Source organism: Pyxicephalus adspersus, chromosome 9, assembly GCF_032062135.1.
Source record: "Pyxicephalus adspersus chromosome 9, UCB_Pads_2.0, whole genome shotgun sequence".
NCBI classification, from domain to species: Eukaryota; Metazoa; Chordata; class Amphibia; order Anura; family Pyxicephalidae; genus Pyxicephalus; species Pyxicephalus adspersus.
Genome location: NC_092866.1, coordinates 66,192,850 through 66,220,286, shown reverse-complemented (window position 1 = coordinate 66,220,286; position 27,437 = coordinate 66,192,850). Strand labels below are relative to the sequence as shown.

The window sequence follows — 27,437 nt, the reverse complement described above, 5'->3', positions numbered from 1 at the left end:
CGCATTAGAGCTCACCGCCGCCTCACCTGTAAAAGCCCTATTAGAGGGCCGCCGGCTGTAAGTACGGCCAACACGCGTCCAACGCTTATTTACAGAAAATTGGAAATGTATTATTTTGTGCTCGGTCTCCAGACGCTACCCGTCAGGATACAGAATGTCAGACCCGAGTAAAATGTCTTAATGCATAATAAAAATGCTGCCCGGGCCCTTCAGATACACAACTAATTAGAGTGTAGACTCGGGGCCCCGGAGGACTGCGACGCCTCACCACAAATCACCGATAATCAACTCAACTTCCCAGCTTGGATTTTCTGCCTGAAATCTGTTCTGATCCTTCAAATTGTTCTGATGAACTGAAAGTGGAGAAATTCTGCAATAAAACCATGTGTGAACGTCTGCAGATTTCAGGCAGCCGCGTGCAAATATACGTTGGGAATATTCATCGTATCGTGATAACTGCGATGGTGATGTACACAGATGAATCCCATGTATGCAAAAATGATGCTTAAAGTGATTCCCCAATCTTGTGACCCCCATGACCCCTGACAACCCCTCACTGCATTGTATAGCATTAGGTGACTACACAGAAACTGCCCCGACTTTGTGTCACTGCCCCACCCCCTGCCCCGCCCAATGCCCCGCCCACCACTTCATCCAGGACAACACGCAGAGCAGCCATAAGAAAAGGATGAATAGTGCTGACATCCTCTGCAGCGCTGTACAAAGGCCATGGTGATGTGAATGAAGCTCACACTTTAATGTCCCCAGAAATCTTTGGGGATATTTTGTAATTACAGCGCCGATGCAATTTATTCACTGAAACAATAAAGTCCATTCACTGTGCACGGGCAATGTTCTCTGAGCTGTGTGAATGATTGTGATCACATCAACCGTCCAATCCTGTGCAAGAAAAATCAATTTTTTAAACTTCCTTTGCATGTGTTGGGTGAACATGGGTTATTCACTAAGCTCAGGGAAGATTCACTTTAGTAATGGAGCAGATTTCCCCATGTTGTCATCAGCAGACCCGGACGTTGTCCACACGGGGGGCAGCTAGACAATGAAAAAGTTTTTTCCTTCAGATGTCCCTGGAGATGAATGTGATATTCACAGTGTGTATTGAGTGGCCATCAGAGTGCTGTCAGGTGCAGTAGCGGAGTACGTCATTCCATGTGTCTGTCTAGTGTGTTGGCAGAGCGATGACTGATGATTTTATAAGATCACCAATCTATTTGTGCCGTGATCTGGCCGGGATCCCGCGTGGCTCCAATGTCATACCAGGTCTAAATATAGACGAGGGAGGGCTCCGATTTTATTGCTGCTTCTCCCTTGGATGTGGCATGGGGTCATCCATCCAGCTCTGTATGGCACAATCATTATCCCAGCATGCACACAGCTGTTTCATGTAGATGTGAAGTGACAGGTGCACTTTATATGTGTGGCCTCCATTATGGGCTTCATCCAGTTTGCTGGGACTTGTAGTGCAGCAGTTGCCTGTCTGTACACCGGGAATGAGTGGGTCTTCTGTAGCGCTGAGCAGCAAGTTGGCTCAGAAATGTTGGGCTGGCATCCAAAATGTCAGCGCTCGTTCCTGACCCCGTGTCACAGTCTCTGCTGTTCCGTATTTCACATGTCAGATTGTGAATCCCCCAAAGTCTTCAGGCCTGGCCTCACATCACTCATCCTCTAATAGGGCCCAGCTTATTTCTGCCCAAACTCCATTCACACAACCTGCTCGTCTGGGAAGAGAAGCAAATTTTTATTCTATCAGCGCCCGTGTCTGGGGCGCAGCTCCCGCTGGGCAGGACCAGCGCCAAATCATAAAGCAGCGGCGCATCGCTTGTGTCCGAATAGGTAATGCGGAGTCACCGCCACAAATGTGCCGGAGCTGAAACGGCTGGTTACCCTGCTCACCTGCACACAGCCATCTCTTTATATTGCGCCCAGGATCTGCAGGGGGCCACCCATCACACAATCCAAAACCATCCCAGGTGACACAGCATGTCCAGGTTTACTGGATCACCCAGGTTCTCACAGATCCACTAGTGTTGTTATATGTATAGGAGAATATATGTATAGGTGAGAATAATGTGCAGCCGGTACAGAAGTTGGAATTGGGAATACTTGGGGGGTCCTAGAAAAAATGAGGCTCTGGCATTTAAAATAGGGGCCCCTAAATACCCGAAATTGCAGCACCTTGCACCCATGCCATTCTATCACTTAGAGCCCTAGGCAGTGGCCCAGTTTGTCTTCCCCTAACCCCGGCCCAACACGTGGCCTCCAGCCATAACGCAAAGATTGGTTGGACTGTACTTTAATTTGATGAGCCAGATCTAAAGTTTAGTTGTTATTTTTCACCAGGTGAATCTGTGAGATCTGAATGTCTGTAAGGATGAATCTCACTCCCCATATAGGGTATCTGAAGCCAGAACTTTTCTATCCATGTCCTCCTGAACTCTGTATTTATGAATGAGAAGCAGTTTGTATCCCTGTGCCCCGGGCCGCACCCCATATCAATCACCCCATCGTTCTACCCCGGGCCACACCCCACATCAATCACCCCATCGCTGTGCCCCGGACGCACCTCACATCAATCACCCTATTGTTCTGCCCCATGCCATACCCCACATCAGTCACCCCATCGTTTTGCCCCGGGCCACACCCCACATCAATCACCCCATCGTTCTGCCCCGGGCCGCACCCCACATCAATCACCCCATCGTTCTGCCCCAAGCTGTACCCCACATCAATCACCCCATTTCTCTGTGCCCGGATAATGACGGTCACCTGTTAGTGACAAGTAAAAGTTTGTTGCAATCTGACAGCTTGTCACTTGGGTGTATCAATAGGTTAAATCATTTATGTCTAAAATATGCGCCCCCCCCCGTACCTGTCTGCGGATTCAGGCTGAAAGGAGGAGGAGACGCTTTTATTTGTAAAGAAAGCTAATCGCTCGTTTTTTTTACAATTTAGATCACCTTATAATTTACTAAATCTCCGGCGGCAATAATGATGAATTTTGTCAGCATTATTCGCACCTTTTATTAATTTAACATAGATGAGTAATTGAGAATTCCGTGGCGGGCTGATTGGGACGGGAATTTGGAAAGTGACAGTTAGATTATAGGGTGCTTAAGGAAAAAAATGGCTCTTTCAGCCGCTACCTAGCAATTTATTTCTTGTTTGAAATTATTATAATTTATTACGCCGTGCCGCTCCTAATGAATATCTGCTATTAACCGGGAGAGCGAAATTGAGACTAAGATTAGCCGCCGTTCGCTGCGCTCCCTCTGACTGCGAACACTTTCACGCCATTCTCTGCGATTTCTGTCACCGAATCCTTGGCCTGCAGAGAAAATTCCGGTAATACACGGACAGCTTCCGAGAGGTTTCATGGAATTCTCAGGGAAAAGATTGAAATAATCAGAAATGTTATAAGAAGAAATGATAATAATGGGGTACAGGATGATCATTTCCAGCATGGCTATGTAGATAGTTGTGGCTCCCTGCAGAATGATGATCATGGCACAGATCACAAGATTGGATACATATCGGGGATTGGTAACAAATCCGGCATCAGTCACATATCAGGTATTGGTCAGGTATTGGGGGTTGGTTACATATCAGGAATAGATCATATACAGTAAAGGGGATTGGCCACAAATCTGGGATAGGTCACATATAGGGGATCCGTCACATATTCCGTACAGGCATATTGGGGATCGGTCAGATGAAGGGTTGGGTCACATATTGGCAATCAGTCACGAATCTGGGATTGGTCACATATTGATAATAAGTCACATCCTGGGGATTGACCACATATCTAGGGTTGGGTAACATATCGGAGATTGATCACATATCAGGGATTGGTCACATGTGGGGGATCAGTCATGTATTGAGGATTGGTCACATATCAAGGATCAGTCACACATAGGGGATCAGGCATGTATCTAGGGTAGGGTAACATGTTGGGGGATTGGTCACGTATCGGGGATCGGTTATGTATTGGGGATCGGTCACACATAGGGGATCAGCCATGTATCTAGGGTAGGGTAACATGTTGGGGGATTGGTCACATATCGGGGATTGGTCACGTATAGGGGATTAGTTACATGTCAGGGATTGGTCATATATCGGGGATCGGTCACGTATGCAGGATCAGTCACATGTCAGGGATTGATCATATATCGGGGATCAGTCACATGTCAGGGATCGGTCACATGTCGGCGATCGGTCACACATACGGGATCACCCATGTATCTAAGATAGGGTAACATGTTGGGGGTCGGTCACGCATCAGAGATCAGTCACATGTCAGGGATTGGTCACGTTTCGGGGATCGGTCACATGTCATCCTCTGAGCGGCAGACCGATCTCCCAGAATGTGCTGACAGTAAACATGCGAGGAATTGAATCCACCCGAAATCTCGCACATTCCATGGCGCCGGCGGTGGAAGTGGTGCAGGGAGTAATACAAATATTTACACTCGTGGCATGATTACTTAATCCCTGTAAATGTTGTTATTTCCACATATTCCTCTCCTACGGTGCAGCATACACGGATCTGACATTCCGAATTCCGGGAAGAATCAGGCACTGGCTGGAGCAGTTAAAGGGAGACTCCGGAATTCACTTAGACCATCCATGAAACATGGCAGCTGGTTCACAGCCAGAAAGTTTCCTCCCGTCAGAGATTTATGTGATCCATTTCAGTGAGATTCTTAGCGACCCTGGACAGCACCGCGGCCTCTTGTCACATGACTGCACTATGGGAGCGCAGAGATCATCTAACAATCAGATTCCTATTATTTCTGTGATTGTGGAGACTCGGACAATCCTGAATCTGCCTTATGAAGTAGGTGAATCTTTCACTGATTGTGTGAGAAATCCTCTAAATTGGGTATTGGTTAATTCATCAGTATTCTGTGTGTCCCCAAAGTGAATGGAAATCCAAAGTCTATTGTGTTTGGGGTCACGTCTCACTGTAATCAGAATCTTTATTTCGGATTTTACAGTTCCCCACCAATCACAGAACTTCTTGTTGCAGGCTGACAACACCCAGCTTTTGGTTGACAATCCTCAGCAGTGTTGTCACCGTTGTGCTCTCTTCCTATTGGTCATGGGGCTTCATATCAGATAGGGAGAAAACTTTCCTCAGTGAGTTTCCCGGCACGAAGCTCCAGCGATTTGTATACTTGTCTCATATCTGTCACCGAACACAAATTATACACTATTTTCCTTCAAGGTAATTTAAAACGACACCATTAATTACCGTGTGTATTTATAACTTCCTAATTAGCCTCCCGGAGCTGACGTTCCGTATTCAGGCGATATCACAAATCTATAGGTGCCGGCTGCCATGTTCTGAGAATTCCATCCGCCGGACGCCGATCATTTCTGTAGACGTGTTAAGGAATGACAGATCTTCATTAATTATTAGTTATTGTGTAGGATGAATCTCCTCGGGGGGATATCTGCTGCATATTAAATGAAGAATTCACTGACATTCACCCTAATACACAGCTCAAGAGATTCTCAGCCAATTCCGCCATATTGGGGGATCATCATTGGATGAAGATTCACCCAGGTATAAAGGTGAATAGTAAGGTGAGGTAGAGTGAATGGTGAGATATAAAGCAGGATATCAGCCCAAAGCCCTCATTGGTGAGTTGTCAAATTGGTGAATATTACGAATTGATCAGTGAGAGGGGAATTGTTCTAAATGCAGAGATTGAGCAGAGATGGGAGGGGGCGGCCAATGTGAAATCTTCCAGAAGTGAAAAGCAGCAAGCGATGACAAAACGATAATTTGTCGCTTTGTGAATTTTCACATTTTGGGAATTTTTGGAATAATGCAGCAATTTGTCATGATCACGGATCTCTCTGATTGGCCGCTCCTGCATGGTATAGATCTCATATTGGTAATTGGTTGCTCTGCGCGTTTTTTGCGTCTTTTTGTGGCTTGACGGAGGGAAGATTCTTCTTTCTCCAGGAAAAGTTGCTGTGACCTCTCGTCTGTGAAGCTTCTTCTTGGCGGTGACCTTGCTGGGCGCAGCGCTGGGCACGGTGGCACTTTCCAGCTGTACGCATGCTTCCCGCCAGGGTACATTCGTACCGAGTGGAACACCGCGGGCTGCGACATATGTTGAGTTTAGAATCTTTGTTCTGACATTAATCCTGTTCACCAGCTGTGCCGCCAGATGCCCAGCTCAGAGATTCCCGGCCCGCTGACGGTGACAACGAGATTTCCTGTCCTCTCCGTGATGTAAATTCCCTGAGATCTCCGATGCCAGAATTCTGCGCTCTGTGATGGCAATAACGTCTCATCGGTGAATAAAATTCAATTTATCTGCTGCTGAATGTTCAAAATAGTTATAAATTGTGAAAATTCTGTATTTCAGGTAAATTTAAACGGGTGAATCTTAGGTGAAAACATTTCTAAATAGAACATTAAATATTGCAAGTCAAGGTGTCAGTGAGTTCAGATTCCTCCACCATCCAACGACATTTGTCGAGCCAAACAAACAATCGCGCTCGCTGTTATAAATCTGCAAAAGGCAACACATCGATTGGGGGAAAAATGATTTTATTCTTCTGTTTGTGAATAACAATATGCAATGAGTCTGATTGAATAAAGCTTTTCATGACTCAAGATAGACTATGGTGGGTGAACCTGGGTGATCCAGCATACCGGCATCATGGATTTTCTAAAATCCTGTTAGCTGGCAAATCCTGGACCAGAACCATTCCAGGTTTACTGGATCACTCAGGTTCTCCCATAATAGTCCATCTCTGCCAGTCCTGGAGAACCCAATAAATCAGAACCAATGGGACCATAAACTCCAAAACAAATAGGAAGTGAAGGTGGTGAAAACTTTTAAACGTTTTGTGTGTTGTTTAATATTATTATTATAAGATGGATTCACTATTGTACTTTGCTCGATCTATACAACTTCTCAGGATTGTTTATCTGTTTATTGTACAGTGCTACGTAATATGTTGGCGCTATATCAATCCTGGTTAATAATATTCTGTGAAATGTTTGATGGGAGATAAAAACAAACGGACAATTGAGAGGTAAAATATGTAAACGTGGAGTTTGGAGATCAGATGGAGCTTTAATGGGGTACAAAGACCCCCGGGGGCATCAAGGGGTCACCCAGCTCTGGTGGTATAGAGGGGCTGCGGCAGTGGGGGATCTGCGGATTGTCCAATCGTTTTATCTGCTTATCGATGTGATTTCCATATTGCAGCATTTCTATAGATTTACATCCTATGTATTCATTGTGTATTTATACAGAGAGATTCCCCGGGTGTGATTCTCAGTATCTGTTCTTATTCTGTATGTATGTACCCTGCACAGTACCACTTCTCCTGTCCTGTACCACAGGTGTACTTCTCGGTATCTGTTTTTATTCTTTTTGTATGGACTCTGCACAGTAGCACTTCTCTTGTGATATGAATGTTGCTCAGTAATACTTCCATGCTCCTCATTCTTACATAATGTGGGGACAGGTTGGGGCAATAAGGGGGGAGGCGGGGGATTCCAGTGACCCCGCAGGCCGGGGATGCCCCCTGGGGTTTCCCCCTTACATCAGCACAAGCTGAATATAACAATGAAATCATGTTTGTATTTTATTTCTGCGCTATTAGCGGAAGCCGCGGCACCGATAGAAACCGCTTATTATCTAATATTGGAGAGCGCCGGGCGGAATCCATCGTCTTGCGCGTTATTACCCACAGCTGTGCGCTTACCTGGCGCCTAATGATCCGGAAGAGCTGAGCGGCCGCCAGCGGTGAATCCCCCCGGCGGTACTAAAATGGGGCGTCCTATATATAGCGGGCGGGTGGGCCGGGCAGCATCTACAGGTGACTAATAGGAGTTGTTCAGTAAGTGGAATAATGAACGGTATTCGGTGTCAATTAAATGACGTCTCCCCAAGGTGCAGGTGCTACACATTGTAATGACACATTTCAAGAGCGCCAGACTCTTCACCCGCGCATATGAACAAGCGCATTTGCATATTAAAAAGCTGCAAATTATTTAACTGAAGCAAAAGTCTTTTAGAGATGATGGAGGTTATTAAAACTGTTGACAAGAAGGAAGGTAATTGCCTGAAAATGAGCGATGACATTCTGCGCTGGCGGCGTTGTTTTTTTTTGCATTGTGCCGCTAGGCTGGATGTCTAACCTATTGGCGGCAGATTGCTCCCATGCAATTAGGACTTTTTTGTCCTCTCTTCAATACGCCTGTGATTATGACAGATTGGAGCACACTTGGCATATTCAATGTCTGTTGTTTTTATAACTTCATCACAAATGACAAAACACGTTTTGTGTCCTGCGTGCCGTGGATTCTGCGATTATAATATGTTCATTTGTACGAGGACAATGCCGCCTGCGCCGCTCTCTCCGCCTTTTATTTCGCCCTATTTTTTGCTGCTTTGTGCCCGCGGCAGGGGTCAGTGAGGGATATGCCAGCGCCATTGTATAGCAGCTGATTGGTTGCCAGGATGGGATTTTGGTGTTGGGTCCTTCAGGCCGCCATTATTGTGCTGTCTGTAGCAGGTGAGGGTTGGGGAGGGCACCAATGCAGGGAAGACATTTAGGCCTTTGGTACAGAAAGTACATGGCATTGCTTCCCCTCCATCCAGAAAGGCAGCACCATCTTTGTTCTGGCTCAGCAATGACACAATGGCAGGGCCTGGGCACTTCTAGCACAAATGTCTGACACCGCTCAATGCAATCTGATCATTGGGGAGACTGAGGAAATCCTCTCTCCTGCCTGCAGCAGAACAATGACAACATCTCAGCCTAGGCAAAGTCACTGATTGGTGCTGAAGAATGGCTTTTCACTTTTTCTGTGCTCCTTTTATTTATTTTACCTTGGCACAGAACCCCAGAACCGGACCAACATCTGGCTCAATCAGACATTTCCACCTCATTTTGCATTTTCTGGTGAATCTTGCGGCTCTGTTGGACGATCCGATATATTCACCCAGTGAGCAGTGGAAAGAGTGAATGCGGATTGGGCTGAGAGGATACATACGTCATTGCTGGAGGAAGAGAATTTGAGATGTACAGAGAAATATGGGGAATGCCTAGGAGCCCGGGGTGGCTGCGGGGCCCTCAATATGAAGCCTTTGGGCCCCTTTCAGCTGAGCATTCAATTGAATGGAGATTTAGCCATCAATTTAACAGAATGATTTTCCTTGTCACAGGAAGTCACCCAGCCCGGTTCTCTTTATTGCCCTCCCGGGTATTTGCACAGTTTATTTGTCTTTGGTCGGTGTAGAAATATTCAGGCGAGGAAGCCCCATTTATTGCGGTGCTGCCGAATGGATTCCGATTTGGTAGAAATGGTATTATTGGTTGAATTGAGAAAGGAGCCATTTCTGGGTGGAATCCTTCCTTAACCTATTGCGGCATTGCGTGGTTCTGCACACGCAGCGTGTAACCTGACACAACGTATATTGTACGTCGTCTGATCTAAAGGTTGTCATTACAAGCGGAGAATTGTAGACAGACTTTGATAATTATGTGGGGGGTCACCGCTGCCAAGCATAACAATGAATTGCACAGCTGCATTCACCCTCCCACTCCCAGCACCCCTCCCCGAGGCGACTCGCTGCATACCTGCACAGAACCCGGCACTGAGGGGGTTAAATGGGTGAGCGGCAGCCAAAACCTCTGAGCACTACCTGTGGTTAGTTGTGGTTTGGGAACACGATGCAGAAAGGTGTTGTGGGTGAATCTACACAATGAACACGTTCACCTGACACCATCGTGACGTCGCATTGTCAGTGCAGAGATGCTGGAACACAGCGCCGTCTTTCCAAGGCTGAGCCGCCATTTTATCCAGGATAGGGGATTGACAACAGCCAATCAGTGATCAGTGTGCAGCTCCCACAAAAATATTCACCCATATACCGGATGTTCAATGGATGTTCAATCCTCACAATAACCAAGCCCCTCCGTACACATCGAATGTCTGTCTTAGTATGCAGGTTCCGGGGTCACGGTGCGCACCCGGCGTGCTCATAGTATCATTCTGGCCTTGTTCACTCCCTATAGAATCTCCCCTTGGTCTGTACACGGGGGGGACGGGGGGGGGGCACATTGATTGCCCCTTTAGCTCTCATTGGTAGATTACCCCGGTCACATGGTTGCGCGTGGTCTGGAATGGACGGTCTCACATCTGTGCGTTTCCCCAGCTCCATTTACCGACGTGTTTTCCTGCGGAGTTCCTAGACAGCCAAGCTGAAGAGCGGCGTCTGTTTTCGTATTGCGGTGTTTTTGTTATTTTGACTTCCTGTGAAAGAGAGACGTGACCGCAGAAACAGGACACTGCGACATTCTATGGAAGGAACATTTCATCCTGGCGCAGCCGAGGAACCCATGCCAGTTCTTTATATAAAATGAGGGTCCTGGGGGGTCCCGGAAATCTGCCCTCTAATAGGACAATAATGGGGGTGCTTTGTTGGTAGGCGGTGCACACGCAGGAATATTCTGTCAAGACGTAATTGTGGAGTGTCGGTGCCAGCACTGCGCGTCTGGAGTGCATTATACCCTCTGCAATATAAACACGTAATCTGCGGTCTGCATTACCATGGTACAGACAACCTCTCCTAAATGGGGGAAATTATAGGGGGATACAAGACGACCCGCACAGCCGCTACCACAGTTACTCCAAAAGCTTGGAAGACGCAGATGGAATGTCAGCGAAACCTTTTGGAGAGCGGAAATCTTCTCCTTATTCCCCACTGACCGCCACAAATGTCTACCAACCCGGGGGGGTGATCTGTGTGTCCCCGAGAGAGAAATGTGTCACAGAGGAGAAGACACCGGCCATACAACTAATAAAGTGCATGGTGACGAGTCTGCATCCTCCTCTCCGCACCACCAACGCAGCCAGAAATAGAAAGAGGACCTGTCAGTGACTTCAAAATCTGCACCAATAAACTCCTCACAAATCTCAATATACAGCAGCATTGGTCAGAAGAACGCCACCTGTTATGGCTCCGGTGACTTTGCCCAGGCAGGAGGAGGCATTTCCTCAGTCTCCTCCTATCAGGCATTGTAGGAGAGAAACGCAGATGTTGGCATTGTGCGAGGAGAATACATACCTGGCAATGTCACACTGACAGATTACAATACAGATCTGATGACAGGTTCTCTTTAGGCTTTGGCCCAAGCCAATGATTTAGTCGTGCAACATTTATGTGGTCCGGGCACCCACCTGCAGATTTTATATCTTCTGCAGTCTGACCATTGTACCTAGTGACCCCTTCAGCCCTGCTGGGGCAAATAAAACCGGCAGAACATATAAAGCATATTTGGCCCTCCCAGGCTTTTCTGCCTCCTCACTGCCATGACCTTTGCTGGGTACAGAGATGCCCCCCAACCACACGGCTGCCCATAATCCTTCCCACTGGCCGCCATCATTCCCCCATCACTCCACCTCTAATAGGAGAACCTGGAGGGAGTTATGGATGGAGATCTCTATGCCCGGACAGGGAGGGGTTAATGTGGAGCGAGTGCTCCGGGAGGGTTTTCAGGAATTGCCAAACCTCATATTTTCACGGCTAGAAGATGAAGGGGAATTGTTGCTGTTATAAGCCTGTAATAAGGGATTGAGGCTGCCATCTGGCTCCGGATCACAGACCTCCTCCACTGCTACCGAGATGAGAGCCGGGCCCGGGGGTCTCCCTAATATCAGAACCCGCTGCAGATGTCCTGGCTTCTGCTGGCCCGTGCTGGTGACAGTGACTGCAGACTGGGGCAAATAAATGGGTCCTGGGGCATGGACCGGAGCCTTGGGGCCAGGGACTGTAGCCTGGGGCAAATGAACTGGACCCTAGGGCATGGACCAGAGCCTTGGGGGTAGGGACTAAAGCTCAGGGCCAGTGAGTGAGAGCAGGGACCGGGGCAGTAAAAGGAGCCACAGACTGGGCCAGTGAAATAAAGCAGAACTGAGGTCCAATGACATTGACTAAAGCGTAAGGCCATCGGTGAGGACCAGTACTCAGTGACAGGGCCCAGACCTAGGCCTAGTGACTGGACCGGTTCCAATGACCAGTGCCTGGGACGACGATGTTTTGTCTCAATGTTAGATCTGTGCTGTGTAGACGCAGGGCGGACGCCATTGGTGCCGGCAGGCGGGATTCCTCCCCCAGTTTATCCGCCAACATGAGGTGAGTGGCGGGAAGATGTCAGAGGGGGAGGAGCCAATGGTCTCGTTATCGCTGTCTGGAATCACGCCGCAAGCTCTTAATTGTAAAGAAATATTTTAGAAAATTAAAATGTAATTCCGTGACTTTGGCATTTCCATCTTCTGATATTCTAATAACTTTGCTGAAAGGTTTTTGTTTTATTTCATTTTTTTTCTTTTTGCCTGAAATCCAAATTGTTTTCGTCCCAACACCAAAAAGCGATTTGAGTTTTGTGAAAATATCGGATTCTTTGCACTGTGCAGCATTATTATTGATCATCGTTACCCCTCTCGTATGATTGGCACTCCTGATAATAACGTCACACAGATTGTACAGTGAATATCCAATATTCACCGCTCCTCCATCTGTGACTCTGCTAACTCACCATAACTTATTAAATGCCAATTTATGCTGATTAGACAATTTGAAAAGTTAATGAAATATTTATACACACACAATACTGTGGGCGCGTGTGGAATTAATGGCGGATTTGCCTTCCATCTGGGGGAATAAAATAAGTCGGAAAAATAACAAAATACAACTTTTTTTATTTTTATGTCCGGGCGCCGGGCAGGGCGATCACCACGACGCAGAAACAATTGTCGGTAACAAATGAACTAAATATAATGAAATTTAAATGAACTGAAATCTGAGATGAATCTAAAATCTAAATCATTCTGTAACTTTGTATCCAAATGTCCAATCATTCACCAAAGAAGAAATTCTTTTTACAGGTTTGTTATTAAAACATATTTTTATTATATAATTTTCATTTCTTGATTCACACAATTATTTCTTCATTATAATTCTTTTCTGAGTTGTTGTTGCACAGAAATCTCCTACAAATGCTGAGTCTGCAGTAAATAAATCCCAATAAAAGGTGCGATATGAACGAGCCCAAACAAGAGGGGAATTCTTAGTGAAATCTGCGGATTGAAGGGGAGCTGCACATTCTTCCTCGCAGGTTTTTACGCGGTGCAGCCAGGCTGTGATTAATTATTAGCGCTCTGCTTACTACAAGCGCCCTTTTATTTCAATATTTTTATGCTTTTAATTAATTTGGAGAATTCGGATTTTATCCCCAGGCGTAATTAATAAAGTCTTTCTGTATTGTTCACTGGCTGGGTGTTCTGAACTCGCCGATCTAATATGATGTCAATTATCCGGAGCCGAGTGCCGAGCGCAATTTCTGCCCCTTTTACACCGCCGGAGCGTCCAGATTACAAACAAATCCGTTTATTACAATGAGGAAATCCCCGAGCGGGAAGCACCTGACGCAGCGTGCAATATCGGCCTTTTTATTCTGCGCTTAGTGCTGCACTTTACTAATCCGGTTAACTCCTCTGTGCTGGCAGCGACTGCTAAAATTCTTATCATTAGGACTCATCAGATCGCCGTCCCTGGCAGCGTGCTGCAAAAACACACAGATACTAATGATATTCATACACAATTCATTAATAATTCACGCTGGACTGAGACTTACACCAACACGCCGGGCTGATCCTACCAACGGAATGTTCGCAAATAATAAATATTCCATGTTCGTTGTTTTCTCAGGTCACCACCTAATAAAATGTCCTCAGTAAGGGACCTGGAGCCCAGAATATGGCAGAACCAGAATAATAATACATGGATTTGTCATCACCACTAATATTATACTTGGAAGTATTGTAATTAGAGCACCAGAAGAGCTGACACTCTATTGCCCCCCCACAGTCACACACTATTATTATACATTGATATAGCTCTGACATATACTGCAGTGCTGTACAGAGAACACTGAGCCCACCATGATTTGTATGTGAAGGTTCGGGGAAGACATTTTTAGATGTTAATAATAAGAAGATATAATTCTGTATTTTCTGTGACATGATGATTGGTGCAAATAATGATCAGCTGACCCGTCTGGCCCTTTTCTGCCCGGTGGGCTGACAGTCTTATGTCTGTGGTCAGTGTACATGCTTACGTAGCGGCCGTTGGATGGAGAATTCTGGGGGCGGTTGGGTAATTTTCGCATGTTTTACCGCTCTGTGATGTCTGTGGCTGACTTGTGGGCGCAGCATTGTGTGCCAGATGTTATACTGGCCGAGCCGATGACCCTTTAAGGATCGCTGCCTTTTCAAAAACACCCAACAACAGCCTCTTCTGTCCCTTTGGGGTGTACAAGGTCGCCCATTCGGCCACAATAACATCGGGCACATGGTGCATGTTATTTTAGACCTGAATTGTTAAGTAGCTGCACCAGTGACAATGAGCGCAGGACTCATCTGATCTTGTTTGTGATGTCGGCTTTGCTGCAACGTTTCCAGCTCATCCCGTTAATACAGAAATAGTTCAGTCATTAGACAGAGGAACATGAAGGCACCATCATTATTTTCATTGATACGGCTGATATAAATAGAGCCGGTTTGCAGCGCCACTTTATTAAGTCTTTAAAAGTCAAAGCTGATTTGAAAAAATAAGGGCTGGCATTGGGGGCTTTGATGTGTGGCGGCCATACTATTACATTTAGGTTTTTCGTTTTATGTATGTTCCCAGTGTATCAACATAAAACACGCAGGAGGAAAACATGCACGCGGGTTCCCAGGCCGGTAATGAGAGTGATGTTTAGGCTAATGACTATTCTCTGCAGTCGCCGGGAGGAATCGGCCATTGCAAGTGGATTATTTGAATCCAAAAAAGGTAATCTGGCGTTTCCCAAAGCGTGAAGCCGAGGACGGTGCGAGCCCTCCCCATGCTCAGGTTTATTGTGAGTAATAATGTAAAATGACTGAACACATTTGGGGTGCCTTGGGGTAAGGTCAGCGCCTAATTTATTTCTTTATCACTTAGCCAATAATGCTGCAAGAATCACCACAAGAAAAGAATTAATACAACAAATCTGAATAAATAACATTGTACCACGCTGCGTAATATGTTGGCGCTATATAAATCCTGTTTAATAATAATAATAAAATAACATTGTTCAGCGGGAGGAGATCTAAGCACTCCGATATTTCAATATATAAATTAAATTATTATCGGCTGATTCTGTATTTTCTAAACTGCTGCTATAGGAAGTACAATTTTTTTCTTAACTGAATTATTTAATAAAATAAAAAAAAGTAATTGTTTTAATTGATAATATTTATAATAATAAATGATAAGAATGGAGAACAGGGAGAGCCACCTCTAATCTTGATTGTGAAACAATATAGAAAAGAATGGAGGGAATCCAATATCTGTAGAACCTGGCCGGGGGAGGACAATGCACAATGCCCCGGGCGTTGCAGGTATGTTGGGATGAAGCTGGCTTGTATTAGGACAGGAATGTTAGTGATAATCCGCACACGTTCTCCACCGGATTCCAATCATTCCTTTACTGATTGAATGTGCACTGCCCAAATCTTAATTGTTTTCTGCACCCGGTTCTGAGTTGTGGTGGTGCTCCGCTCTCACCTCCTGACCCGGCTCTTTGAGGATGACCTGTCTTTTATAGCTTTGTGGATTTATGGATCCGGGGATCAGCTCACAGTGACAGCTCATGCTTCAGATCTCTGCTACCCACCTGGGAAGCACCTCCACCAATGTGGGAGTAATTACCAGACTCATTTATGGGAACAGATCATGTAAAACATCAGACCAGGCCCTTCCCAGGGGTACTGACGGCCAGGCATGCTGGGGTTTGTAGTCCCCCAACCTCAAAAAGCCATCATTATTATTACTAAACAGTATTTATATAGTGCCAACATATTATGCAGCGCTGTACAATAAATAGGGGTTGCAAATGACAGACAGATACAGACACAGGAGGAGGAGAGGACCCTGCCCCGAAGAGCTTACAATCTAGTAGGTGGGGGAAGTATCATTTGTCTGAAGTGTATTCATTATGGCTATAAATGTTAAATCAAATTTCCATCATTATAACACCATCCAATATACCAAAATCTGGATTTAGAATAACTCCAGAGAAGTGAAAGAGAAAAATGTTGTTTTGTAGAATATTTATTTCTGAAAGTTTCCACTTCACAATATTTGTATTATATTTAGTAGACCCCATCAATAAAATCCCATATAAGGTTTCACATTTTAATGTAATTTCTACAAAATTATTATTTAATTATAAAATATTATATACATTCATGGGAACTGAAATGACTTATTTCCCTTTAAGAAATATTGGCAGATGTGACGTTTATTGAGCAGAATGTGCTGAGAAGCATTTTTTATTTTTCAGGACTTTCAAAGTTTCCTAGCGATCCTCTCTTATTTCTATTTCACAGAGAATGATAGATTCATATAGGAAACATTTTCCTAATGGCAGATTGAATGGCTCAGAGTGCATTGGATGTTGTTGGTCTGTTCACAAAGTCCAGAATTCGGTGATCCTCCAGCAATGTCAGCCCCTACGTCTGCTTTTTGTTTTTTCTTTGGCAAGTACCATATGAAAAAAAAGAAAGTCCGTCCTTGCTAGTTTGTGGCCTGTAACAATGCCAACATGCTGTCAATGACAGCGGCTTCCACTTGTGAGTTGTGGCAGCAGCTCGCCGCCTTGTCATGGAGCCAGCAAAGGATCTTCTTCACATTGCTGACTGCAAACCTACCGAGCTGCTGGGAACTCATTAGAAATACAAAAAGTGAGCAGGGGGCAAACTGCACGCTTCCCCTTTAAGGAGACCGATAAACACAATTATCAATCTATGTACAGAAAACACCAAATCTTCCTGCAAGAAAACACAAATATCAAACAACTTCCCTGGAAAAATCAACTGAAAAATTCATTGTGTTAAATATTGTCTGCAATTTTATAATCAAATTCTTATGTTTTGGGAATTAGAAATTCATTTCAAAATCCTATCATAAATATAAATGCGATATTTAAACATTAGGAATTGTTTTTATATTTCATTGTAAATATTAATTCTGATATTTTATTATATCGGAAAATATGGAATTTTTAATTTCATTTATTATTATTTTTTTACATTTGAAAATTTAAAGAGAATGAAAAAAAATAAAGTCATCAGCAACTGAAGTAAAAACAAAGAAATTGCTTTTCTATTTGAAGCAAAGTGACTCCACATCTCCAGCCAATATTTTATTAGCGCCCAGATGAGTGGATTGTTTTAGTGGAAGGCGAGACGCCTCATTAGATGATGATATCCCTTTACAGGACAAATTATTGTGTTCTATCAGTAATTGGGGGTTGTATTAAGAATCTTCTGTTATCGGGCCAGAGCCTATAAAAAAAATAATATATGCTCCTAATTGTTAAAATTAGATTCTTTGTTTTTATTGCATAACAAGTATTTTGATACCCTCCATCGCAACTTGCAGCTTCTTAATTTCTCTGCGCTCGCTGAAAGATGTAATTAGTAAATAAATTGCCTTTTCTGCTCAAATATTACCCAAAAACATTTTCAAGCTGTGTTGTCTTTCCAGCAAAACTTGTGCAAATGTAATGCAATTACAACCTACTTAGTGATTCTGTGGTTGCAAATACGGCCTTGAAATCTGAAAGCAGCAATCAGCCAAGTGGCAGAGCACGCGGGGAATCAAGTTGTACGGCGTAGTGCGCGGCAGCGGGACGCAAAGCGTATCCACCAGCTAACGTGCCGTGATTTAAACGCCGGCTTTTTAAACACCCAAAAACAGAACGTAAAAAAAAGGGGAAAAAATCTGCAGCTCAGTAAGCGGCGAGGAGGAAAAGCTGCAGCTTCCGATGCATTTAAAGGAAGTGTTGAACGTCTGGAGCCGGCAGTTAATTTGAGCTATCGCTCGGCGTTGCTTATAACAAGGTGATGTTTGTCTGATTTGAATAACGGCCAAGCTACTCTCCGATCCTAATGCCGCGCACAATCCGATCTGCTGATTTTATGGCATCATTCTACTTTTTTTTTTTTTTGTTTCTCTCATAACTAAATGCTGAAATTATTTTTTTCTCCGTTTTATTTTTTTTTTGCTTAGTTAATAATAACGGTTTGCAGATTTCAGATGGCTACATAATGACTTCTTGTTTCTGCTAATATAATTAGAGTTTTTTATGTTGTTGGGAAATGTAGATGCAGAGTTCATAACTCATTTTATTTTTATGTTCTGCTATGGCTGCTGCTGATCTTTTGATTCTTTGGATTTAAATTGTTTTATCCGATTATTGATTGTATTATATAAAAAATAAAATAGTGTCTATAAATTCACAGCTTTGTAAAATTTACATAATATTTATATGTAAAAATATGAAATCATTGTGTTTTTCGCTTTTTTGGAGCAGTCATTTAATATTCAGCTTTTGTGTGTACAGAAAAGGTTTAAACATTTTCCCTGATTGTGTAAAAGTGAGAAATGTCTCTTGTCCTGCGATTTGTGTTTTCAGTGCAGACTTTCCAGCCGTCTCGTACACCTTCTGCTGCAAAGTCACTAATTAAGACCTAGATGTAAGAGATGCTAATGAAGCATTTGATTTCACGTATGACCAATGTGAATTTGCCTGCTGGATTGGGGTCGTCTCGGTGAGCGTAGACATGACCTAATGCTCGGTGATTGCTTGGTGATTACCTGGGCTGTTTCCAGAGAATGTGACTTTATCCCCGGACTTATAGAAGGGAAACCTGCTCCGCGGATAATGAGCAGTAGAAGTGTAACTACTCCATGTGTCAGCAGCAATCTACAGCTGAAGCGGCCATTCTGTGTTCTCTAACCTCCGAGTCGTGTTACGTGTAATGCCTAATTCTTGGCGTGGGCCTTGATTGGAGCCAAGATAATCTTTGTATAGGCCAAACAATTCTGTTTGTGTTCTTTGCTGTGCCTGAATGAAAAACCAGGATTCCTTACTGAATCAAGAAACACTAACCAAGGGATCATTCTTTTATAATTGAAGTTGTCACCATACATCATGACGTGTAAGGAGAGATTGCAGCGTTTGGGGGTTCGTCCAGGATGAAATTTGATTGGTCAGTGGAGGAGAATTTAGGCAATAATTCACATCGGGAATCACAAAGCTGCAATGGCTCTGTGGATAGCAGTTTTTGCTGTTTTCTGTGCAGAATCTGTTTGCCATGAGTGCGGTCACGGAGTTAGTCCACATAAATGATGTTTTGTGTAATGTTTCTATGTGAGGGGAGAAATGGGGAGTTATGAGGCCGACATCGGAGCGGTGACCAGGGAAACTTGGACAGCCGTCCGGGATTTCTGCTCCAGGTGAAGCTATGTACAGCTCTTTCTATTTCCTATAACCGCCGCAGGAGATTTACATGACAGAAGAATGAAATGTCTATTCTGGGATTCGGTACAATTATTAATAAAGTTATTATTTGGTTTTTGCAGATTCTACATGTATGGAGAAACTTCTTTCTAAAGACTGGAAGGAGAAAATGGAACGAATAAACACAAGCGAACTACTAGGGGAAATTAAAGGTAGAGTCCCACTCACAATCATTAAATGTTGCTTTTGTTTTTTTATCTAAAAGGCTAAAAGTGGGTAAGGGAAGGATAGGACACCACCCAGGGGTAAGCAAGGAGAGGGGGCCCTCCCCTCCCCTAGTATTGATAATGCAAATTATTGATAAAGATTTGGTGTTTGTGTGTCTGGTGCAGGTTGTGTGACCATTATTTGCAAATAGAATCTCACCCACCTTAGTGAAACAAAATTAATTCCCTAGTGCAGAATACCCAATTATGTGCATGGAGGTTTTAAAAAAAAAGTTCTGGGTTCCCATGGATAGATGATGAACACAACTTCACCTCATTCACTAAACTAATTCAATAAGTCACAGAGAACATTCAGCAATGTATCCTCACACTGGGGGAATCCCTGGGATGATGTCACTATGGTCACATGGTTTCTTTATGTGGGAATCCCTGAGATGATGTCACTATAGTCACATGATTTCTTTATGGGGGAATCCCTGGGATGATGTCACTATGGTCATATGGTTTCTTTATGGGGGAATCCCTGGAATGATGTCACTATAGTCACATGGTTCCTTTATAGAGAAAGCCTGAGGTCTCTTATTGGTGGCCCCCTCATCACCTAGTGACATTGCTGATGTTACTGGCCAATGTCTTATCAGCTGATCACAGATGTGGCCAATGGACAGCTTTTATTTGGTGTCAGAAATGTCAGTTGAGATTTTTTATGATTTTAGTTCATATGAGCTGATAAATGGTTTGAGGATTGGGAGGTTGGGTTTAGGGTTCAGGAATGGAGTCTTTATTCGTGTAATAAGCTGTAATACTTCCACAATCAATGTGGGCCAAACTTCTGTTCTAATAATATTTATTTGGGGCAAGGCTGTGGATAGAGCCTGCACATGTCCGGTGTACAGGACTGGAAATGTATTTCTGGTGTCACTGTCCTGCCATGTTTAACAAATATCTGGGGACATTTTAACCCAAAGGCCATCTTTGATGATTGGAGCTGGCCAATAAATCAATATTCCATGATGGGGCTCTATGTGTTTCCTTCACCACCCATAAATCTGAGTTTTAGGCTCCCAATTTTTGCTTGTTCAGCAGAATCCAGCGCAAAGCGTCTATGCTCTGTATGCGATTTCCCTGGTCATGTGACATCTCCTCCATTATGCCGCTAAAAGCCAATATTTTCATGTGATTTTCATCAAGGGCCCGAACCCCAGCTGAGGCCCCCAGTCACACCGCCACTCTCTGTGCTGTGCGAATGTGCTGATTGATGCGCGCAGGGAAATTGTCTTTTCGGAGACTGTACGAAGGCCTTTGACTCTCGTGCAGCTGGCGATGCCGCACTCCTGCCTAAAGAGGGTTTTGTACTGGAAATTAGTATGCAAATTAGCTGCAGCTGTAATTAGCATAAAAAATAATGTCGTTATCTTCAGTATTGTTGATGATTTCCGTCTGTCATATGAGCACTCCGGCATGCAAATCCCGCTGACAGCCATGTTAGTCACCGCTGTATTCCATATTAATATCGCATGAGCGCCAAGGGGGCACCACCCGCTGCCACCGAGAAATGCACTGCAAATATATATATCACCTCTGTATATGATACTCTGATCACCCAATCCTCACTTTATAATATTACATTATCCATACATCACCTCTACATATCTGTACATTATACGATCACCGAATCCACACATCTTATATGTTACATTATCTATACACCATATCTATAACTACATATCACATATATTATACAGCAAATCTAAAGATCGCCACTACATATCTGTACAGTATACGATCACTGATACCGAACATCATATATATAACATTATCTATTGATACATATCACATTATATACACCAAATCTATTCATCACCTCTACATATCTGTACATTATATGATCACAGAATCCACTCATCTTATATATACCAACATCTATAGATCACCACTACATATCTGTGCATGATACCTCGCATGTATATCATATGTATACCAATATCTATCACCTTTACAAATCAATACATTATACTGATCATTGTATTTGTACATTATATATATATTCTATACATGGCCTCTACATATCTGTGCATGAGACACAGATCCTTGAATCCGCACATCATATACTGTATATAACATTATCTATACATCACCTCTACATATCACATACATTATATGCACCATATCTATACATCACCTCTACATATCTGTATATGATACACTGATAGCTGAATCCACACATCATATATTATCTACACATCACTTCTACATATCACACACATTATACAGCGATCACTAAACCTGTACATCACATCCATACATCCCATATCTAACATCATTTATAAATAATCCACACAGTGTATCTATAGATCTCATCACTTCCTTATCTGTACAATTATATCTGTTTCATATCTATACATTATTAGTATTAGGATTGTGTTGTCCGTGTATTAAGATTGGGATATCTGTGTATTAGGATCGCTCTTTCATTTCTTTCTCAGGTCAGAGCTGACAGATTTTGCAGTTTTCAGTTTAACAAGCGGCAAGAATAACATCAGTGAAATGCTTTCCGGTGGTGCAGAGCTGCGGAGTAACTGTGCCGCTATTGTGCTCTGTCAGTCTCACATTCCAGCACTGTTTAAAGGGTCACTCCGCCCTGTACACTGAACACTATGTGTACACTCCCCTGGCTGTACTACAGCCGATTATTATTTGGGGTTTATTTTGTTGTCACATTTATTATAGAAAGCAAAACCTGAAAGGGAATTGGAAAAGGTGAATGTATCGGCCCCCTAATCATGGATAGATAGATAGATGGATAGATAGATAGATAGGTAGGGCCCTATGGGTGAATCCTGGATGGTCCCTGTCATTGCTCTGAATTCAGGTCTAATAGACGTGGGCAGATCTGAGAACACCTTGCACTCCAATGATCAATCCACTCAATTTAGTGATCAATAATGATTACTAATACACACAGTACAGTATATACAATGCATAATGAATATTCGGGGGGGGGGGGGCATGCAGAGGAAGCTCCAATAGATGGTAGAGAATCACTTATAATGAGTTTATGGCAATCACTAAATTCTTACAATCAACCTGAGAGATGCCATGCAGCCATCGCTGGAGTGCACATAGACAATGGCGGTATAAAGAGATCCACATCTCTGAAATTCCCATTATATACCATGACAATCATTTATATAAAGCAGCACAAAGCGTTTGTCATTCTGCTTGGATTTCATCTAATAGGCCGTATTCAATGCTGGGGGGTGTGATCACCTTTGTAACAAGATGGAGATCCTACGGCCTCATCCAATAGGTTCTCCTCGGTCCTTTGGCTGCCATTACTTGGAGGGCATTATCAGGAGGTGTTTGTCTAATTGAGACATCTGCGTTGCTCCTTTTGATTTGTGGTGGAGGAGTGCCAGCGTTATGTATAGATTATCACATTCGCAGCAGGAGTGAGATGGGGGGGGGGGGGGTGTGATGGATTGTGCCGTCTCCTCCAATGTATAGAGCTGTCATTCATATATAATATCTCAGCACTCCTAGATCTATGCCAATCTATACCCTACAGACACCCCCAAAAATCTGGTGCCATGTTTCCCCGGAGGAGTGGAGGGTGGTATAGGGAGAGAACTCCATACTGATAGTCCGGGAGACAGGGGCAATTCCATATTGATAATGGAGCAATGCCATACTAATGACCATGGAGGGGCGCTCTATATTGATGGCCATAGTTCTGGAATCCAGGAAGCCCGAGTTGGTCGGGTTCACAAACTTAGCAGTCCAGAATATTTCCCCATGTTAGTCCGGGCCCAGGGTACATGTCTATGCACATGCAGACCCCCCTGAGCTGGTTTTGGAGGGGGGGGGTAGTGTTCAGGTTGGCACGTCTGTTTGGTTGTGATCGTCCAATTCTCTCCCCTCGGGTTTGCAGCGGTGACACCTGATTATCAGATTACCTGGCCAGGTGAGGAAAGATAAAGAATTTGTACCTGCGGATGACCTCTCAGATTTTTATTGCTTCCATCTCCTGATATCTACAATATTCCAATAATATAATACAGAAGACATGCACCACACTTACCAAGCTGAATGTGAAAAACATTATTTCACCCTAAAAGTCCTTCACATAATTACAACATTCATGCCGCATTCAGTGCGGGCGAGATTGCTTCCCAATAGAAGTGCTGCGGCCCAGCCGGTAGTCTCACTTATGGCGGTGAAAAATGACAGAATTTGGTTGCTGCGACTTGGAGCGCTGTGTCAGCTGTTCTGCCGTTTGGCGGTTTGTGCCGTCAGACGGCGACGATGCCACAGAGATCTCCCAGGAGCAGAAATCTATTGGCTGCTCATTTTTTCATTTTATTACCGATATGAAAAAGGTCATTAAACAGAACAGCCAAAATCCAAATAATAAATGTGAAAGTGATAAAATGAAGGGGCAGTGGGGGGAAGGGAAGCTCTTGGTTTGTGTGATCTTTGCAGAGAATTATTTTTTTAACAATTTCCTCATATAAAATGTAACTTCGGTCTGCACCGGATTGGTTTTAGGGAAATCCTAAATGTTCAATCTCCATATCTGATAAATTTTATCTCATCCAATTGGCCAATAGACAGAATGAGGACAATCTGCGTGTGTGAGGTCAGGCATGACGTTGTAGGTGCCATGCTTGGAATATTCTAGAACAAGGCCCGCTGGTAAATCTATAGACAGACGGGAGGGTGATACCTCCATATGATCTCTGTGTCACCACTAATAGTACAATTAACACATTGTCACATCTCGGTGTCACTGACTCACCCGCACATAAGAGTGCCAGAAAATTGATATTATTACAGACGACACCTCCAACCTCCTGTGAGCGCAGGTGCCTAGTTCATCTGACTGCAGGGGGACAACACGCTGTTGCAACCTCCTACTCTCCCTTCTATTTATTATTGGAGGCCACTGACCTTCCACCAGGCCTCTCCGACTATGCCGATGTATAGAGGTGATTGGATGTTCCATAAACTTGTATGCTGAATCACAGGGAGGATCTCTTTATATAGATAGAGGAGGGATAGAGGTTGTCCCCTGCTGAATGGCTGTTGCAGGTAAAGCCATACAAGAACTATATTGTTTATAAATGGGGCCCTATTCCCCAGTGTCTGATGATCCAGGAACTGCAGGGGAGGAGTTTGTGTGCTATTCCCCTGCTCCTCCTCCATGGGAGCTCCAATCAGAACTCGCTCCATGGTTCCTCCTTCTGGGTAATATGAATATTACACCTAGATAGGTTTCCTGTGAGTGTAGTGCAATATTTTATCATCGCTTGTCATTATTTTACTAGGTGAAGATTTGTTACATTGTATCCAGCTGACATATTTCTGGCAATCACACCAAATGTATTCTGGTGATCAATTTGAATCTCCTCATATATATAATGCAGCCATTCAATGTTATAGATAAATGACGCAATCTTCGTATTATACAGCGCAGACGGCTGAAGTCGCAGATGTGTTATTGCGATGTCGTTTTATTTCCCAGGAAAGCTGTTAGACCGCCGACTTCAGTATATCACATATCGGTGATCTGCGTGTGTGGTTTGTTCCCGGTGGGCCTGGTGATATAATGCGATGTGCACGGTGTCATTCCGCATGCACTTTCCTCCGCACCGCCTTCTGTTCCATTTTACACCCCCGATGGGCTGGCAGCGCAAATAAAATCCTCTATCACTATGCCGGTCCCCGGATCCTACAAATCCTATTGGGAAATTCCGCGTCATGGAATCTGTCGCTGAATCCTCGTCTCTATGGATCATCAGATTTTTATCTTTATAAATGGGCGTTATCGCTCATATAACCCTCTGCAGACATATGAACATTTATCAAATATGGAACATCATTTCTGGAATAAGAAACAGCAGAAGAGAATTCTGTAGAGAATGAAAATGGATTTCATTGAGTGGTCAGTGAAGAAATCACTGCCGATACCAAGAAGAATACTGATATATAATATTATGTGATTATAAGCCAGCCCTCTTTGTGATTGCCCCAGAATTGGAAGTATGACTAGTATAATATAACTATACCATAATATTAATATATTATATATAATGATCGGGGTGGGCGGTGTGTATAGAATATTATTATTGTATAGCACCAACATATTACACAGATCGGTACGTCATCCCCAATCATGGCATTCATGACAATCTAATGTCCCACCATAGTCATATACCATGAACGTCGTCCTTTGGAGCCAAATAATCTATCGGTTTGTGTTTTGGATGGAGGAAACCCACACAGAGTACATACAAACTCCATGCTACTGGGGTCCCCAAGTCCAGCTAGGTACGGATATGGAATGTAGAGGGCTATATTGGGGTGCTGTAATCAGAGTCACAATGTTGTTATTGTAATATATCAATTGGTAAACGCCCTTTACCAGAATTGTAATTCAAGGAAGATTTCAGTTCTGCAGTAAATAATATTATTTCAAAGTTAATGCAGAATCAAATGTCTTAGATTGTAAGCTCTTCAGGACAGGGTCCTCCCCTCTTCCTGAGTCACTGTCTTTATGTGTCTGTCAAAGCCAGAATTGTTCATTAGAGGCTCAGCAGCCAGTCCTGAAACACCCACAATGGAGGTATTTTAAAGGACAGGTGTGCTGTCTGTATTACACACCTGCACGTTGTATCTTTCTAACAAGTTCATGATATATTCCATTGGAAATAGTATTTCCATATTCCGATAGTATTCTGTTATCTCTTTCCGTAGATCTGCACAGCTTAGTTTAGGTTCCTCACCTTTCTGCGCCCTCAAACAATCCAAACACAAAATTCTCTGATTTCTGTATTTGGCATCCAAAGCACCTTTTGTATTTCCTTTGCAGATTCCCAAAGAATTATCCCCCCCCCTCCCCCGGCTCCCGGATGAGAAGTGCTGATTCTTCCTCTCATAAATTGAGTCTTTTGAACATTTGTTTAAGCAGACTTCTATCACAACAGGTGCACAATTATTTTATGAGTTCAATATGATCCGCCACCCAAATTAGCCGGGCCAAGACGCAGCTCGTCTGATTAAATAATCAGCGCTGATACTTAACATTCCTGCAGGAATCAAGAGCAGGTTAAGAAGCCTCCTCACCGCCTCTCCATACAAACTGATTGTTCTTCTGCCAGCTGAACGTATATCTATATTTGTGTTCCCTGCCACAGCGGCCATGAAATTCTGCAGATTTATAATCACTACAGAGATTAACTGCTTGTTGTCAGATGCCAAATATCAGTGACTAAAAGTGTCCCAAATAAATTGTCAATAGGTAACGTCATAGGAGATGGAAAATGAAACACCTAATGGTGCCTGGGCACACCAACCAATCAGCACTGAAACCATGTAACCCCCATTAGGACACCCCAACCTCCACAGTCTCCATATATATCACCCTTTGAATCTTTCCAACCATTGCTAATTGTATCCAACCTCCAATGGCTCCATCCAACGACCACTGACCCCATGTAACCTCCATAGTCTCCATATGTCCACCAGTGATTCTATCCAACCATCCCTAATTGTATCCAACCTCCATCCAGCCTCCAACAGCTCCATCCAACTTCCAAGGGCTCCATCTAACCACCACTGGCCCCATGTAACCTCCATAATCTCTATATATCCACCAGTGAATCTATCCAACCATTGCTAATTGTATCCAACCTCCATCCAGCCTCCAACAGCTCCATCCAACTTCCAGTGACTCCATCCAACCACCACTGGCCCCATGTAACCCCATAATCTCTATATATCCTTCTTGAATATATCCAACCATTGCTAATTGTATCC

General features: G+C 43.8%; 1 protein-coding gene across 6 annotated transcripts in view; it reads left to right on the top strand.

Annotated features, from left to right (window-relative positions):
• Positions 1–27,437, top strand: part of SOX6 (SRY-box transcription factor 6) — a 202,306-nt gene that overhangs the window by 100,684 nt on the left and 74,185 nt on the right. For all 6 annotated transcript variants that reach the window (XM_072422370.1, XM_072422365.1, XM_072422369.1 and 3 more), the window contains one exon: positions 19,515–19,604. In XM_072422370.1, the coding sequence (XP_072278471.1) occupies positions 19,515–19,604 (90 nt within the window). The remainder of the gene's footprint in view (positions 1–19,514; positions 19,605–27,437) is intronic.